The 18019-nt window shown below is 43.0% G+C and overlaps 1 protein-coding gene across 1 annotated transcript in view; it reads left to right on the top strand.

Annotated features, from left to right (window-relative positions):
- The window catches only part of LOC139944867 (thymidylate kinase-like), a 34924-nt gene extending 17564 nt beyond the window's left edge, over positions 1-17360 (top strand). The window contains exons 3-5 of the mRNA XM_071942014.1: positions 9260-9350; positions 14034-14222; positions 15392-17360. Coding sequence (XP_071798115.1) covers positions 9260-9350; positions 14034-14222; positions 15392-15505 — 394 coding nt within the window. The 3' untranslated portion in view covers positions 15506-17360. The remainder of the gene's footprint in view (positions 1-9259; positions 9351-14033; positions 14223-15391) is intronic.
- The last annotated feature ends 659 nt before the right edge of the window (positions 17361-18019 follow it).

The following is an 18019-nucleotide window of genomic DNA, read 5'->3' as shown; positions in this document are numbered from 1 at the left end:
CTTTGTGCTGTTGATCGTGAGAATTTCTGGGTGAAAGGATTGACGGAAGCTGAGTGCTTGTCGATCTTTTTGGGGTAGCAGTCCGTCGCTGAGTTAGCCAACGTTAGTTTTGTGGTTGACTAGCAGGATTGTGGTTCAGGGTATCTGTGTGAATGTCTCAGGGGGTACACGTGAGTTGAAGCAGGGAAGACTGTGCTTTGTGCTAGTCCACTTCTCCTCAAACGTGGCGGCTGCGGGACTCGTGTAGGTAATTGCTGGTGCTTTACCTAGGGTTGTCGATATAGCTGGGCTAAATTGCGGTGTGGGTGATTGCTTTGTACTTTTACCTGCGGTGTGGGTGACTGCTGTGTTGCGGTTTACCTGCGGTGTGGTTGACTGCTGTGTTGTGGTTTACCTGCGGTGTAGTTGACGATTTTGGTGCTTTATACCGGATGTGTGGTTGGCACTGCTGCGGCGCGTGCTTGTTTTGACCTTTATTTAGGAGGTTGACTAGGCGATTGCTGGTGCTGCTTAGGCGCGAGAATCACGGGTAATAGTTTAGTAGAACGTATGTGTCTTTTGCAAGTAACTGGTACTTTATTATTTAATGCTCTGTAGCTCTGTATTGGTCATTGATTGTGGTGGATACTGCAGAGGTTGACACTCAAACCACATTGACTGATGCTTGTTTCTCATTGTTTATTGGATACTGAAGAGGTTGACAATTAAACCACATTTACTCATTGTTCATTGTTTACTTGAGAGGTTGACAATTAAACCACATATATTGCTGTTTGTTCTTCATAAATCTCTTGTGGAACTGTGTATTATTTTGGGAACTGTGTGTGTCTTGACAGAGAGGTTTGCCATCTTTTATAATCGGGCGGTATATTTCCTCCCAAACGAACCTCGCCACTCAGCCTCAAGTCCGCTTAGTGACTTCGACTTGAGTCGGCAAGAGTCAGGGTCAAGTTTTATTTAAGCGCGGATCCGATAAAGACCCGTGCCCGCCACAAATGGTGTCAGAAGTGGGATGATTATAATTGATTAAGTGAACTCTCTGTTAAAGATTTAGCCTCCCTTGGTATAGGGAAGGGGCTAGTACACAAATTACCAGTTTGGCATGAGATTGTGGGTTGTTGTTGTGTTATTGGTGATTGTTGTTTTTGTTGGTCTGGTTGCGACTTGTCAGTTTTCCAAGAGTCGATTGGAGGTGAGGCGGTTAAGGCGAATTGCAAGAGAGCAGAACTTAATACTGCTGCAAATTCGCAGTTTGGCTAGTCAGCAGGCGGGCGGTGCCAGGGTTTCGCAAAGTTTGACACCACAGAGGGATGCAACACAGACTGCGGTGCTAGATGTGAATTTGTCACCTAGTGCTCCGTGGCCGAGTGTGGCAACTTTGTAGGTGCTAGAAAACTTTAGCGAACTTGGTCAGGTGTCTTGTGTCTAATATATTGGTTGTTGTGGTACTGGCATTGAGTTTTCGTAAGGTTTCGGACCACATAGGAGTGCATACTTTGCCACTTTGCTTGAAGTGACAGGGTCACCGAACGGACATTGGTCAAGTGTAGCAACCGTGTGAGGTACATGTCCCTTTTGCGATTTTGGTTTGCCGTTGGACTTTTGGTGTTTCTGGTTGTTTTGTTGTGTATTTTATCTGTCGGGTTTTATCGTGCGTGGAGTCAAATCCAGCAGCGGATAAGGGGTGTTCGTTGGTTGTCATCCACACGAGGTACTGTGGAATTTCGGGAGACAACAGTATGAGTGTAGGGTCAAAGGTTCCAATGGATCCTACGGGTGCAGAGTCTGAGTTACAGAGACTCCGCATGGAAAACCAGGTTCTGCAGCTAGAGAAGGAATTTGCTGAAAAGAAGTTGGAGATTCTTAGGAATGGAGAGTCTCGAGGAATCATGCCCCCTGGAGGAAGGCGTGTGAGACAGAGGGTGCTAGATTCTGAGGTAGAATTATTGGAGACAAAAGAGACATCAGGGTATGGCTCTAATCCACCGGTTGATTTTTGGAGTACGGACTCGAAGGAACCAGAAATGGATCCCAAGTCGAGGAGGGTTGGTTTTGTGGGGAGAACACCTCTGCGGGAGGGAAGTGCGGCGCAATTTTCCCGAACTGAGTTGACCCCCATTACAAATGAGCCCCCAACACACACTCCTGTGGATGAATTGGTTTTGGATTTTTGGGAGACGGCCCCTAAGAAATCACACCATGATTTGCCGAGTTGTTCTACCCACCCAGTGGGCGTAGCACAAAGCGGCAGTCCCGTTGTGAAGGACCAGACTTCAGTAAGGCCTCAGCCACTGAAAAGTGAAGTCCGGGCTAGTAGTGACTTGGGGCAGAAGGACCGTTTGGAGCGACTACAAAATCGTCGCCCGAACATAGTCCCTGATCGGTATAGTGGCAAAGTTGTCTGGAAAGAGTATTTCCGACATTTTGAATCATGTCGTGAAGTGAATGGTTGGACTGATGAGCAAGCTGCAAAGTATTTGACCGCAGGCTTGCAGGGGAACGCTCTCCGAATGTTGGGCGAAACCGGACAAAAGTACACTTATAGTGCACTTGTCAAATTATTGGAGAGACGTTTTGGGTCAAGTAGGCTTAGTGAGAATTATCTAGTTGAATTGAGACATAGGCGGCAAGGTTAGAAAGAGTCAGGCGATCTATGAGTTGACGGCACGGGCATACCCTGAAATTCAGGAAGACGCACGTGACCGGTTGGCTAGAAATCACTTTGTTGATGCAGTGGATTGTCATTCAATACGGGAGGGCATAAATAGGGCCCGTCCGAATAACTTGGACGAAGCCATCCAAGCGGCTTTGGAGACGGAAAATTTTGAGAGTGTTGAACTGCAACGGTTGATGGACAGAAAGCCTGCTAAATTAGCAAGAGTTTTGGACTCTAGTGTAGAGATGAGGCTGGGTTCAGTAGAGGCCCATCTAAGTACGCAGGCTCAGAGTCTGCAGACTTTGGCAGAGTTTTGTAAGAACTTGTCAGGTAAAAAGGTCTTTGAATCTGTTCAACAAAGAGACGTGCCAACAGACAAAGAGCACCAGTCTCCATCGGGTTCAACTGGTAGCTGGAAGTGCTATAATTGTGGGTTGGAGGGGCATTTCGCACGAGAGTGCAAGAAACCCCGGAAGGAGAGGAACCAGATGTCGGAAAATGCCGACCAGCCTCCTGCGGGATCCCCAGTCAGGCTGAATGTCCAAGAGGGTCCAAACGCCAACATGACGACATAGATGAGAAGAAGTTTAAGTATGAGGATGGACTGAAAGAAGTTACTCTGCCAAAACCAAGTGTTGGCCCTCGCATGGGCATGTTTGTGGAGGGGTCAGTAAGGGCTACCAAGTGTCGGTTTTTAATCGATACGGGGTCCACTGACACATTGATAAGTAGTTCGATCTATTATGAAATACCGAAAGGACAAAGGCCGTTGTTGGAGACAAATGGTGTGGTTGTTAGACAGGTTGATGGTAGTCCTATTCCCACACTGGGGAGGGCATCTGTGGAAGTGCAAGTTGGGCGTACAACGCACATGGTAAAGGCAATTTTCACGGAAATGAAATATCCAGGCATCTTGGGGATGGACTTTCTATTGCCTACTGGTGGGACACTTGATTTCTGGGCGAAGGAATTGAGGCTTTATGGTGAGCGAATAAAGTGCATTGGTCGGACTGGTGAGGCTTTCATAGGGCGTGTGGTAGTTTCGAGAACCACAGTGATTCCTCCTGGTCATGAAGCTGTCGTCATGGGTATTGTGGCTGGAAGGAATGCTGCCTCGGCAGGTCCAGCCATGGTCGAGCCTTTTGAAGGTGGTGGAGAGTTGGCACGGAAAGGTTTGGTACTGGGTAGGTCCCTGGTAGATGGGCGAGGCGGAAGTGATTCCATTGAGGGTGTTTAACCCTGGGAGAGGGGAGAAGGTGGCTTGTGAGGGGACCACTGTGGGAACACTCTCTGAGGTTGACGCTGACTCTGAGTATGGAGAATTAGCGTCACCACTGAGTGCAGTGAATTCCCTCCCGGTACATTTGCTTGACGTCTATGAGAGGGGTACGGCCAACCTTGAGGCCAAGTACCACAGTGAGGTTCGGAAGTGTTTGTACGACTATCAGGATGTGTTTTCCAAGGGAGAAAATTACATTGGTACAACCAATATTGTTGAACACCAAATTAAGACAGGAAGTGCTAGGCCAGTTAAAGAATGGCCAAGGAGGCACCCCTATTGCAATCAGCAAGAAATTCAGAGACAGGTGGCAGATCTAGAGGAGAGAGGCGTTATTGAGCCCTCAGACAGTCCTTGGGCTGCAAACGTTGTTTTGGTTCGAAAGAAGGACGGGACCAAGCGTTTCTGTGTTGATTACAGGAAGTTGAACGCGGTCACCATCAAGGATGCGTATCCGGTGCCACGTATCGATGAAACTTTTGACGCTCTGAATGGGGCAAAGTGGTTTACGACACTCGACTTGGCATCAGGGTATTGGCAAGTCGCTCTGGATGAGGACGCCAGCCAAAAGTCCACTTTTGTTGTCAGGAATGGGTTATACAAATGGAAATGCATGCCTTTTGGGTTATGCAATGCCCCGGCAACGTTTGAACGTCTCATGGAAAAAGTCATGGCTGGTTTGCAGTGGGACATCTTGTTGGTTTACTTGGACGATATTATTGTCTTTGGTCGAACAGAAACGGAGACTATAAATCGTTTGAGGGTTGTTCTGAATAGATTGCGTCATGCAGGACTCAAATTGAAGCCCAGCAAATGTCACTTGTTTCAAAGGTCGGTGGCTTATCTGGGGCACATTGTGTCCGCAGAAGGGGTTGCGACGGATCCGGAAAAGGTAAAGGCGGTGGCTGAGTGGCCAACTCCAAGGTGTGTAAGAGATGTGAGGAGCTTTCTAGGCCTGGCCTCTTATTATCGGAAGTTCATCTGCAGATTTGCAGAAATCGCCAGTCCGTTGCATGCCCTGACTGAGAAATCAAGGGAGTTTGCATGGACGGAGTCTTGTCAAGGGGCATTTGATGAGTTGAAGGACAGGCTTCAGTCTGCCCCAATCTTGTCATACCCAAATCCTGAAGGTGACTTTATCTTGGACACCGATGCCAGCGGAGAGGGCATTGGGGCGGTACTCTCGCAGGTCCAAGATGGTGAGGAAAGAGTTCTGGCTTACGCAAGTTGAAGCTCAGTAAACCTGAGCGCAACTATTGCGTAACGCGACAGGAGTTGTTGGCGTTGGTTATGTACTTGAAGTATTTCAAGCAGTATTTGTATGGTCAGAAGGTGAAAGTGAGAACTGACCATGCTGCATTGCGGTGGGTCCTAAATTTTAAGAACCCGGAGGGTCAGCTGGCTCGATGGATTGAAGTTATCTCACAGTATGATTTGACGGTGAAGCATCGACTCGGTAAAAAGCATGGCAATGCTGATGGGTTGTCGAGGAGACAGTGCAAACAATGTGGCCGACAAGAAATGACTGATGTTGAGCAGCAAAGTGGTGAGGAACCCGAGGTGAAACCTCAGGGTGAAGAGTTGATGGTAAGGGGTCTTGAGGCCAGACCTATGATTTCGAGGGATGCTTTGCGAGAGGCACAGCTGGTAGATGAGACTATGAGTTGGGTCCTTAAGTCCAAAGAGGATGGTGGTGGTCGTCCAGAGTGGAAGGCACGGTCCCAGACGGGCGTCAGAGCATGGTCTGAAGGAGGGACAATTCGTCTGGTTGTTCAATCCAGCCAAGAAAAAGCAATTGTCTCCAAAACTGCAACTGCGGTGGGAAGGACCTTGGCTCGTGGTTAAGAGGTTGTCTGATGTGGTGGTACGCATCCAGTTGAAAAAGGGAGGCAAACTTAAGGTTGTTCATGTGGATAGGCTGAAGCCGTATGTTGGAGAGGATATTGAACCTTGGGACAGTCCATCTACTGAGGTGGTGACAGAGAGCCCCCTTGGTGGAGAGGTGACTGGTGGAGAGGTGACTGCCCCTCGTAGGGAGGCGACAGGAAGCCCCCTCGTTGAAGAGGCTACACCCCCTCAGGAAGAAGTTCAAGAGATAGAGAGCTTCGCAGAGGAGGTTGTCCAAGACACTGTTGAGATGGTCCCTGCCTGCGGTGCAGAAGGATCGGGTGAGGGCACAGGTAATCCGCCAGTAGTTGGGGAGCAGACGCCGCCTAGGCGTAACCCGACGCGGACACGTAGGTTGCCCCTGAAGTACCGTTAGAACTTATCAGTTGTAGATAGTTGGGTGTTTTGGGTAGGAATGGATAAAGATTCCACCAGAACTGGATGCCTTGTTATGGTGTATGATAATGTATATAAAAGTTATTCGGGGACGGGTAAGAACCCACCTGAAGATGTCGAATGAAAGCGACGGGGTGGGGTCAGTCCCTCCATTTTTGCTGAGACGATGTTGGCAGTGTAACGGTTGTAAATAACCAAGTTTCTTTGTGTTCTCTGTTGTCTGTTACAGAAATATCAAGCGAGTTACGGTCATGTCCGGCAGAGGAAAAGTCGTGAAGTCAGGGAGAGCGAGAAGGTATCGCTGCAGACAGTGTCAAAATGCGTACCCTCACCGGCAAGGCCTTTGGAGACACATAAAGGAGATGCATGGCCCCTAATGTTCAGGTACTGCCGTAGATGTTCCTACAAGGCATGTCGCAAGGAAACCCTCCGACGCCACTATGCGTCCCGCCACCCAGAATTCGAAGATGAGGCTATGGTGATCAGGGAGGAGCTAGAGAGGCAGGAGGACACGCCCTACACTGCAAGGCTGGTTGTGGCAGGCTGGCTCCCAGAAACCGTGTCTACGCCTCTGGTGGAAGCGGAGAGTCAGAAGACCGAAGAAGTCGTCATCTCGTTGTCGCCAACCCCTATATCTCCATTGCAGCGCCCAGTCTCTCCGGACACCCTCGCCGCCCCCAGACCTCCCGGCAGCTATGGACAGGGAAAGCCGCGGGGGATGTTTTCTTTGATGGACCCGGCGCCAGTAGTGACCAGTTCTGACAGCTCATCGATGCCCTCCCTGCACTTAGTGCGACCACCCCCAGTCCAACAAAACAGCCAGGGGACGCAGACTGAACCAGCAGGCCGCAGAGTCCTCGCCGTGGTGCGCGAGCAAACCATCAGAGTCTTCCTACACGAGGGAGTGGAGCTCCGACGTGAGCAGAGTTCGAGATCCTAAGTGCCAGGTAATTATTCAAGTCTTGCCACAAGTTGATTGTTTTTATATTGCTAAATTGTACCCTTTCTAATGTATAAATCAAGAGCCTTTAATCATTATATAAGAAATTACGGGTAATATTGAATCAGTGTGTGTATAATGTGTAATTCTAGAAGAAACCTTGATTTTGTACTGAAATTTTTTATATGCCGAAGTATTCTCAGCCAGAGATCATGTATTTTTGTATTTTTCTAAGCCAAAGAAGTGTTTTATATTTTCTACTTATTTAAGTAAACCACAGTAGGTCTGTGCATATTTATCGAGGCTGGAGAGAAGGAAAGGTCCCTCTCCAAGTCAACCTCATGAAGTGTGAGGTTGACTAGGATTTCCTATGTGGAAATGTTAACAGGGTTTGTGAATATTTAATTAGATGTGGAGAGAGGAAAAAAAAAATCTCTTTCCAAGTCAACCTCATTGTAGGTACCGTGTGGTTGACTTTAGTGTTTAGTGTTTTATGGTAATGTAAGTAGATGCACTGTCCTGTTGTTATTTTTGTGTTGTGAAGCTGTTTGGACTGGGGCAGTCCAAGCTTCGCTCGGGCCTGTGTGACGGACAGTGCCGGGTGTATGTTATAAATTGTGTAGTTATGAGCATGCGCGAGCTTATGCACGATCTGCACATGCGTTGGCTTGCGGAGCACGCTGGTACTCTGGGACCAAGCGTGCATCGTCAGTCTGCAGCGAGATTTCGAGAGAGAAACAGGTACGTTCTTTTACTCTGATTATTACCCAAGTGTTATTTGTTGTGCAATCTGCGCTAGCGTGCGTGATTTATTGCAAGTTATATGCAGCGAATTCTAGGTCTCACTGATTAGCTGAAAGGCTTTGTGCTGTTGATCGTGAGAATTTCTGGGTGAAAGGATTGACGGAAGCTGAGTGCTTGTCGATCTTTTTGGGGTAGCAGTCCGTCGCTGAGTTAGCCAACGTTAGTTTTGTGGTTGACTAGCAGGATTGTGGTTCAGGGTATCTGTGTGAATGTCTCAGGGGGTACACGTGAGTTGAAGCAGGGAAGACTGTGCTTTGTGCTAGTCCACTTCTCCTCAAACGTGGCGGCTGCGGGACTCGTGTAGGTAATTGCTGGTGCTTTACCTAGGGTTGTCGATATAGCTGGGCTAAATTGCGGTGTGGGTGATTGCTTTGTGCTTTTACCTGCGGTGTGGGTGACTGCTGTGTTGCGGTTTACCTGCGGTGTGGTTGACTGCTGTGTTGTGGTTTACCTGCGGTGTAGTTGACGATTTTGGTGCTTTATACTGGATGTGTGGTTGGCACTGCTGCGGCGCGTGCTTGTTTTGACCTTTATTTAGGAGGTTGACTAGGCGATTGCTGGTGCTGCTTAGGCGCGAGAATCACGGGTAATAGTTTAGTAGAACGTATGTGTCTTTTGCAAGTAACTGGTACTTTATTATTTAATGCTCTGTAGCTCTGTATTGGTCATTGATTGTGGTGGATACTGCAGAGGCTGACACTCAAACCACATTGACTGATGCTTGTTTCTCATTGTTTATTGGATACTGAAGAGGTTGACAATTAAACCACATTTACTCATTGTTCATTGTTTACTTGAGAGGTTGACAATTAAACCACATATATTGCTGTTTGTTCTTCATAAATCTCTTGTGGAACTGTGTATTATTTTGAGAACTGTGTGTGTCTTGACAGAGAGGTTTGCCATCTTTTGTAATCGAGCGGTATATTTCCTCCCAAACGAACCTCGCCACTCGGCCTCAAGTCCGCTTAGTGACTTCGACTTGAGTCGGCAAGAGTCAGGGTCAAGTTTTATTTAAGCGCGGATCCGATAACGACCCGTGCCCGCCTTACTTGCAAACATAATCTAATCTGAGTAAGACTTGAAATTTTCTGTCCAAAATAATTTTGCAAGTTGCTTCCATCGTAATCAGCTTTTTTGCATAAACACTCTTAATTTGCATAGTGTTTGATAATTAAGTAAATGGAAACAGCATGCATCAGGTGAAGTATTTTAATTAAACTTGATGCCTATTTTGTTAAAAACAGGAAGTTTTTTCAATTAAACTGAAATGATTTTCTTTTATTTTCATCGATAGGCCATATATGGAGAAACAGTTACATAAAGGCACAACTTTGGTGGTTGACAGATATGCATACTCAGGAGTAGCTTTTACAGCTGCAAAAGATGTAAGTGCTTTAGTAATTTTGTATCTCATTGTACAATGTACAACATTCAACCTTTTGGCGACTTCCTCTCTGACAAATAACATCACTGAGAGGTTAAAAATAGAAAAGGAATCAAGTTTGCTGATTGGCACCATGTGCTATTTTGAGACTGTTGAAATGTCGAGAAAGCGAGCTATCTATGGCCATATGCTGTCCATCTTAATTGCATGTTTAGAACTAAGAACACACTTGTCAAACTTTAAAAGGCGTTTCAGCATACATGTAGTATTTGTGCGGGCTGTACAATACGCACTATAACCTTTTTTTTTAAATCCCTTTCTCTCTGTTTCATTTTCTCAAATCACTTTGTATTTCTGCTTTCACAACTTTTGGAACAAAAGGTTTTAACAGTAAAGTATTGCTTATAAAGTGCACTTTTCAGATGATTGATGAATTTTTATTATATTTTTAATGACAAGGGTCCAAAAAATTAATAATTTTACTTGAACGCATCACATTTGTCAACTCAAATCACTTTGTCTCAACTGTCGTAATAACATTTAAATATAAAACTATGTTTCCTTTTGTTACCAGGTGACATTAGAAACCAGTTTGCTTACAGATTCAAATCCTCTTCCCATTAACCATTTAAGTGAAAAGGCAACTTTTTTTTACTAGTCTTTAATATTTTGTTTTGTCAATGAAAATCATGGTTAATGTGTTTTGCTTAAGGACACACGGACCAAGCCTCCAACCCACACTCTGCTGATCAGAATCACCAGAGTTTGAGTCCGGTACTCTTAACTGCTAGGCCACGACCCAACACTCAGGTTATTGACTGGATCAAGGCCCTACCATGCTAGCTTGTTTTTCTCTTTTAATACTAACTAGCGGGATGCCGCGCTTCGCGCGGCACCCCGCTAGATGATGAAAATCCTTTTTCACAAATATTTCGAAATGTAATGTGGGTGAGGGTGTTATACGCCTCTCTTAATATTTATGCATGACGTCATAATTCTAACTCCAAATGAGGCTATGGCGCACATCCGCCACTACTTGCAGTGGCTGCGCCCACAACCTTGTTTTGGGTTAGATTGACGACGTACCTTGGCACACATATAAGAGAGACATATTCGGATGGACAGGGCTTATAATAACTTGGTATAATTGGATTGGGAATTGCATTTAAAATGATCGAGGATGTTGTTAAGCTTTAAAGATTCATATAACATTCATAAGATTTCTTTACTTTTATTATTTGGGTTGTTTTCTTTGATTCTTTTTTGTCCTTATCTTTGTGTCTTAAGAAAAAAATTATATCAGTGTTTTGCCATTTGTTTCTCTTTATCCATGCCCTTTAAACTAATTTTATGTATACCTATTTCGACTTGTTGATGTTTTGTTGTATATTGTTGGTAATTCCCAATAATGGAGCGACTTGTTGATATAATGAATGTTTCTTGAAATCGATGTAATGTTGTATGCCCATAATAATATGGGCCATATTATTATTATTATTTATTTTTATTTATTTATTATTTTTTTTATTTATTTATTTATTTATCATTTTTTTTTTTTTTTTTTTTTTTTTGGGGGGGGGGGGGGGTGTAACAAAAAGGGTAGTGTTACAGGGGTGTGGGTGTCACAAGATAGTTGTTCAACTGTGTGTTACCTTGTTGGTCTAATTATTATGCTAAAGATTGAAATAAGATTGAAGATTGAAATATGAAGTGCATTATAATAAAGGATATATATGAGATTATGTCAATTATCTATCCTGGATGAAGACAAAGTAAACGCATTATTCGCATAAATTGAATATTTTGTTCCGACTTTTGAGCATAGTTTTCATTCAATGGGCTATGTCAGTGTAATAATTTTATTATCTCAACTGCACTACTGCACTGAGTATTTCCCCGCTAAGCCAAATAATAAGGGTAATTACCTAATGGACTAAAAATAGCACACTGTTATAACTACACGAGTATTTCCCCGCTAAGCCAAATAATAAGGGTAATTACCTAATGGACTAAAAATAGCACACTGTTATAACTACACGGTAATTTCTTGTACGGAGCGCATTGGGTATAATTCACGTGTACGCAAGTGTCTTCACATTGGCGACCAATCAGGAGGTCTTTGTGGAAGAGCCAATCAGACCATAGAGCAATTATGATCAGACCAAAACGTTTTTCTAACCTGATGAATTTGGCATCAGTGATATTTTGGTTCCCTTCTGAACAAATCATAGGTACCTCCATGAACAAATCCATAGTCACCGTTAATAGCCGCGCCGAGTTACTCGACCAAAGGCTCTTAAGAGACTGGTATAATATCGTCCTCAACAATAATCATTGGTACTAAATAGCAGAGGAGATCCGACTAAAAAGGCTAGAATAGTCTCAGCCAATATCCGCAGAGTTAATCCGACTGAAAGGGAAGAAAGTAAACACCTTATAAAAAAACGCACTGGTTGGCGGTCCGCAGGTTCAATCGTATTGAACAGATGGTAGCGAAAAAGTTCAACGTTATATCTGCGAAATTGTATTGAAAATAAAAAACATTGAATGATTGGTTGCTTTCGTTGACTTAGTGTTTGCTTTATTTCCAATAACGCTTCGATTTTAGAATCTTGGGCCCTTTACTTGTGCATCGCGATTTATGGAGCGCCACGTCCCACGATACATATCGTTAAGTTGTTACAGCACTAATAAAGCGAGTTTTCGGAACATGCTGGGTGTGCCACAAATCTATTATGTACTGTTTGTTTACCACTGCTTTTTGTTGGTGGTGGGGGGGGGGGGGTAAGAGCGTCGGAGATTATTGGAAGTCCGAGGTCGCGCCACCCCTAAAGTGATTCCAAGGCGACCTCCTTCACCAAGCAACAGGTGGCCTGTATCAAAACCAGACAATACACCACTCACAATACACTGACCAGAATGTAAGTTGAGATTGGGCTCAATTTCACATGCTTACTTAATTTGTGTAAGCCACCCCCCCCCCCCTCCCCAACCTCAAAATGTTATTAATTATCCACAGGCTCCTTCCAGCCTATAGCCTTATAGTTACCCAATGTTTCCAAAATAATTTTTAAAGCTTCCGTTTGATCCCATCCTTGTCCATTTCTCATGCTTGGAAATCAATGCTTTTTTATAAATTACTCTCCATTTATAATCTTTTTAACAAATGAGTCACCTGTCAGAAAGATTTCTAGGAAGTCTGGTAACAACATCGACCACTGGTTGACATGTGGTCGCCTGCGAAACATCAATCTGAGTTACTTCATGTATTCAATGCAAATTCGTGAGAATGGTTTCGGTTTTGTCCTGGCACCCATCCTCTTCGACCCTTTCGACCCTGCGCGGCAATGAATGAACCAATCCAGAGAACCATGCTTAGTACAACACGAAAGTAACCCGACCAAAAAGGGCGGATCGAATGGCGGGTGGGCGGGCAAGGGGCAATGAGTGAACCAATCCGGAGCACCATCTGCGAAACACTGTCCAATGAGTCACCTGTCAGAAAGATTTCTAGGAAGTCTGGTAACAACATCGACCAGTGGTCGCCGCCCAAACTTCCTCCAATCACATGACTTGTAAGTGGGAGTTTGGGTCCGGGTTTTGCAGACTTGCAACCCGACGTCTGAAACCACACAAACGTATTGAATTCCACACACACAACCGTGTTGGATTCCACAAGGATGCCATACCACTGGACCTTCTAATTTTCAATCCAAGATGGCGCGGGTTATGCTTTTAATAGTATAGATAAAAATACTTTTAAAAGTAAACAATCCCCACTCGTAAGTTTTGTTCCAAATAATCTCCCAGCTAAACAAGTGAAGGAAAGTTTGATTAGGATTCTACCAAGCCATTACGGTAATGAGGACTCACGTGAGATTGTATTGTTTAGTAGCTAGAGGTATGCCGCAATTGAAAGAAAATAATTCAGTTCCCGCCTTTGTGCCCCTATAAATGGGCTGTCCACTGGCAAGCTAACTAAAGGGTGTGTAAGCATGACAATGTGAAGAAAGAGTTGTGCTTAGGCACAAAGGGTGTGAGTCACATGACTCCTTATTATGGTAATGGCTTGGTAGAATCCTGAACAAATTTCTTCCTCATTAAATTGGAGATTCTACCCCACCATCCGTCATTTGGACTCCTGAAAGCAGGACAGTGAATACAAGTCCCATTAACACAGAACATTGTGCACCAGTTTGTGTGTATTTTTATCAGTTGGTTACACTGTAGGCCCCCCTTTTTTTTAGTGTCGCGTGTCGCGGCACTAACACAACATAAGGGATGGTAGTGACACATGCTCTCATGTGTAGAATGGACAGCCCCAAGTTCTTTTGACGTTAACTAAATGGGTCAAAGATTAATTTAGCCAACAAAAGAAAAATTTGAAAAACAAAATGTACATACTTACATATGAACATTGTTTATGTTCTTTTGACATAAACTGAATGGGTTGAAGATTAATTTAGCAAAAAAAGAAAAAGTTGAAAATGATTCCAACATGTGCGCAAAATTGTTATGGACATAGGACAGGTTTACAGTGGACATCAAAGTTGGGTACTCCATACCAATGATGTAATAACAATGTACAGTTTATGTAAAAATGTTACTGCACTGGCCTTGAGTGTGTGTTTGCAGCCAACTGTCCACAATTATGTCAACAATGTTAACTCATTTTTAAATGCAGGGTTTTGACCTAAATTGGTGCAAACAGTCAGACGTAGGACTACCAAAGCCAGATCTAATTTTCTTTTTAGAAGTCAAACCTGAAGAAGCTGAGAAAAGAGATGACTTTGGTGATGAACGTTATGAATCTACAGACTTTCAGGTCAAAGTAAAAAACAACTTTGACTTATTGAGAGAAGAAAGTTGGAGGGTGAGTTTTTTATGCAAACTTAAAGCCGTTACATTGGGAAAAAATGCATGAATCCACGAGAAAGACTTGTGTACCAAAAGCCTTACTTCACTGCAGTTTGGTGTTAATGAGAATAAATAGTGTTGAATCTGTGTCAAACAACCTGCTGACCTAGACCATGTCATAGATTGGGATTGAGCTGGAATCATTTTGTTTTATAGCTCCTGAGAAACACTGATACAACTGTCACACCAGAGAAGCTATTAAGATCCGTTGGCTATTTTATCTGCAGTATTTGTCACGCAATATACTACAGGCATGCAACTCTTCCGCGGAATTCCGCGTTTTTGGTTTTTTTAAAACGTGAAAAAAAAAAGCTACAATCATGTAAAATAAGCCTAGTACATGCTAAAAATGCACCTAAGAGCATAATAAACTTCAACATTTTCTAGGGTACCATTGTGGGTATCATGTCCCGTGGCGTTTCAGCTGCCTCGCTCCGCACTTGCGTTGTGCCTTTGAAAATTTTCCTTTTTTTTTTTTCACTGGGCAGTTGCATGCCTGATACTACCACCATACTCTACTGACACACTCCAGTACACTGGGCACTCCCTGCTAAAATAATTTTTTATTGGAAGGGAAGCTTTCCACTATCATTATCTTCAAACCCTGTAAGTTTAATGTAAATCTGTGGACATTTTGAAAAAGTACCTTTTTCCAATCTGAAAGTTGTTATTTATTGCTTGTAAGACTGTATCAATAGAGGTGGTAACGTAGATGCTCTCGCTAGCAATACTGATCGGACACTGAAGTCACGAGTCAGTGAGCAGGATGTGTGAAGTCTGAATTCCGGATAATGGTGGAAATAGGAGGCTTGCATGGTTCGTACAATGGAGCAGTTTCCATTCTAATAATCTGCCAATAAACACCGCAATGGAAAAGAAAAAATATTTTGTCCCTTTTTGAGCAGGACAGTTGTTTCCTTTTCTGAATAATCTCCTGAATTCTGAAATAAACTTCGCTACAGTGGAATAAATAGCGAGACAAGTTATCCAAGATCATGATAATCTACACAGTAAACTGCAAACTGATTATCCAATAATTGCTGATGTTGGGATCTTTCATGTCTAAGTATGTCATGTTGTCATTATGAATCTATTAACCTTGTGTACTGTTTTTATATCTTACAGGTTCTTGATGCCAGTCAAAGCATTGATGATCTTCATCAACAGATCCTTGAGATTGCTAAAAATACAATATGTGGGGATTTACCAAAACAAATAGATAACTTATGGGTGACATAATGCTTCATTTAGTTCAATGTATACACAACTCACACTGTATACATGACTCGCAAAGACAAGGGACAAGAAGTAATAATAATACACTGGGTAATTGAAGTCTTTGTGCATGTATCTACTATAAAGGTACTCAAGGCGCTTAGCATGTACATAATTTTCAGAAAGATGTTCCAGTATACAATTGTTGCACACTGTGACGGGATCCATGGCGTTTTGTACACCCGAGGAGGAAAATGGAAGGGTGCCATTTTCCACCGAGGGTATACAAAACCCATGGACCCCAGTCACAGCGTGCAACAATTGTTTAGTTATACCTTGGTAACATTGTTATTCCTCTTCTCGAAATTCTGTAGCGCGCATCTTTAGCCATGATACATGCGCATTTGCTGCACAGCACGTGATTGGTTCTCGACCAGTCAAACTAAGCATTTTTTACAAAGGTATAACAATCAGGTATGGAGTTTTGAATAGGGGGACTTTTGAGGTACATCTATGTGAGGTACAGGGGTGCAGTCAGTGAGAGTGAGTCTGCTAGTCAGTGTGTTCGCTAGAGTGAGGTTTTCTAGCTTTTGATCAAGAGTCAGACATAATGTGCTGGGTTTTGGTCTCTGCTACGTATGTGTTATGCAGATTTTTATGCTGCTATTAAGGCAAGTGAGACAACATTTTGATCTGTGGTTCAAGAGCAGATGAAGAAAAAACCAGGAAACTCGTTTCTTAATTCATTTCACACATCTGCATTTCAAAGTTTAATGAAAAGAAGCAATGATGCTAAAACAAAGGAGGATCACAATTGGTTTTAAAGGCAGTGGACACTATTGGTAATTACTCAAAATAATTATCGGCATAAAATTGAGCTCAATTTTTCACAGGTTTGATATTGTATGCATGTGTCGAGATACACCAAGTGAGAAGACTGGTCTTTGACATTTACCAAGTGTCCAGTAATCAATAACATCTATTAAATCAATATGGTTTGGAAAATGCCATACTTCGCTGTTTTCCGTTCTTATTACATTCATTTTGGGACTTGCTCATTTAACTCTGTCTGATTTACAATAATGAGTGCCTTTTATTTTGATTGATCAACTAAAATTTTGTAGAATTGTACTATCAACAATTGTCACTTAATTAAATGAACTTGTACACATTTTGGGCAGCGAGTATGTCACAAGTTCCTAGCAAAAAAACACAAAAAAAGTATTTGAAACTTGAAATTTGACATGTATTCAATGGTTATTAATTACGAATTTAATTGAGAAGGCCTAAATATCTAAATATTCATTTGTAAAATATACCAAAATTGGTGGAGAGAAATGTATACATATATTAAATTGATATCAATATAAACCACAAAGGAAACTGACTGGGTAAATTAGTATTGACAAAATAGGGACACCGCCAATATAGGGCTAGATAGCTCAGTTGGTAGAGCACCGGCACGTTAATCCGGAGGTCGTTGGTTCGAATCCCACTCTAGTCAATTCTTTGTTCAACCCCAAAAATCATTTACAAATTTACCCAGTCAGTTTCCCTTGTGGTTTATATTGATATCTGTAACAAAAAGTCGCATCCCCTTAAGGTGATCCCCTAGCTGCCGCTTCCCAGGTTGTATCGTAATTTGGGTGTGATCCCTGGCTACACGGCAGTTAACGGTTGTATGGCTTCTGACTGGCACCCCTGAACAAAGTATTGACAAAATAGGGACACCGCCAATATAGGGCTAGATAGCTCAGTTGGTAGAGCGCCGGCACGTTAATCCGGAGGTCGTTGGTTCGAATCCCACTCTAGTCAGTTCTTTGTTCAACCCCAAAAATCATATATTAAATTGGTTAACTACTTTTGTGTAAATATATAATTCTGGTGTCACTTGTCTTTGATTATAGGTTTGGATTGAAGTATTTAAGTCAAGGGTACCTTTGCGGGGTAAACTGTAACACAGAGTATTACCATGGATAAGTGTGTTTCATGTTATCATTTGTCCATCATCTCTGGAATTCTGTAGAAACCAGAGGTGCACCTACTATACCAGCTGAACAGTGGAGTGTCTGGTCCATTCCCTCATATCATCAGCTCTGCAATAGTTTGCTATCTGTCTGGTTTGATCTCTGGAGCCATCAAACATGACATCACACCAATACTTCATCAACTTCACTGACTGCCCGTTTCAAAATTCAGTTCAAAATTGTATTTCTTTATAGGTTTAAAGCCATTGGACCCTTTTGGTAAACATTATTGTCCAAGGCCCACACTTCGTGTATCACAACTTATATATAAAATAACAAACCTGTGAAAATTTAGGCTAAATTGGTCATCGGAGTCGGGAGAAAATAACGGGAAAAACCACCCTTGTATCCGCGCGTTTCACCGTGTCATGACAAGTGTTTAAAATAAATCTGTAATTTTCGCTATCGAGAATTGATATTGTTTTCCTGTTTTCTCAAAAAGTATAGCATTTCATGGAATATTATCACAAGAGAAGTCTTTCATCACTACCTTCTGTAAACCCTGTAAGTT

The sequence above is a fragment of the Asterias amurensis genome, chromosome 12 (genome assembly GCF_032118995.1).
Source record: "Asterias amurensis chromosome 12, ASM3211899v1".
Classification (NCBI taxonomy): domain Eukaryota; kingdom Metazoa; phylum Echinodermata; class Asteroidea; order Forcipulatida; family Asteriidae; genus Asterias; species Asterias amurensis.
This window is presented reverse-complemented; position numbering and strand designations above follow the sequence as displayed.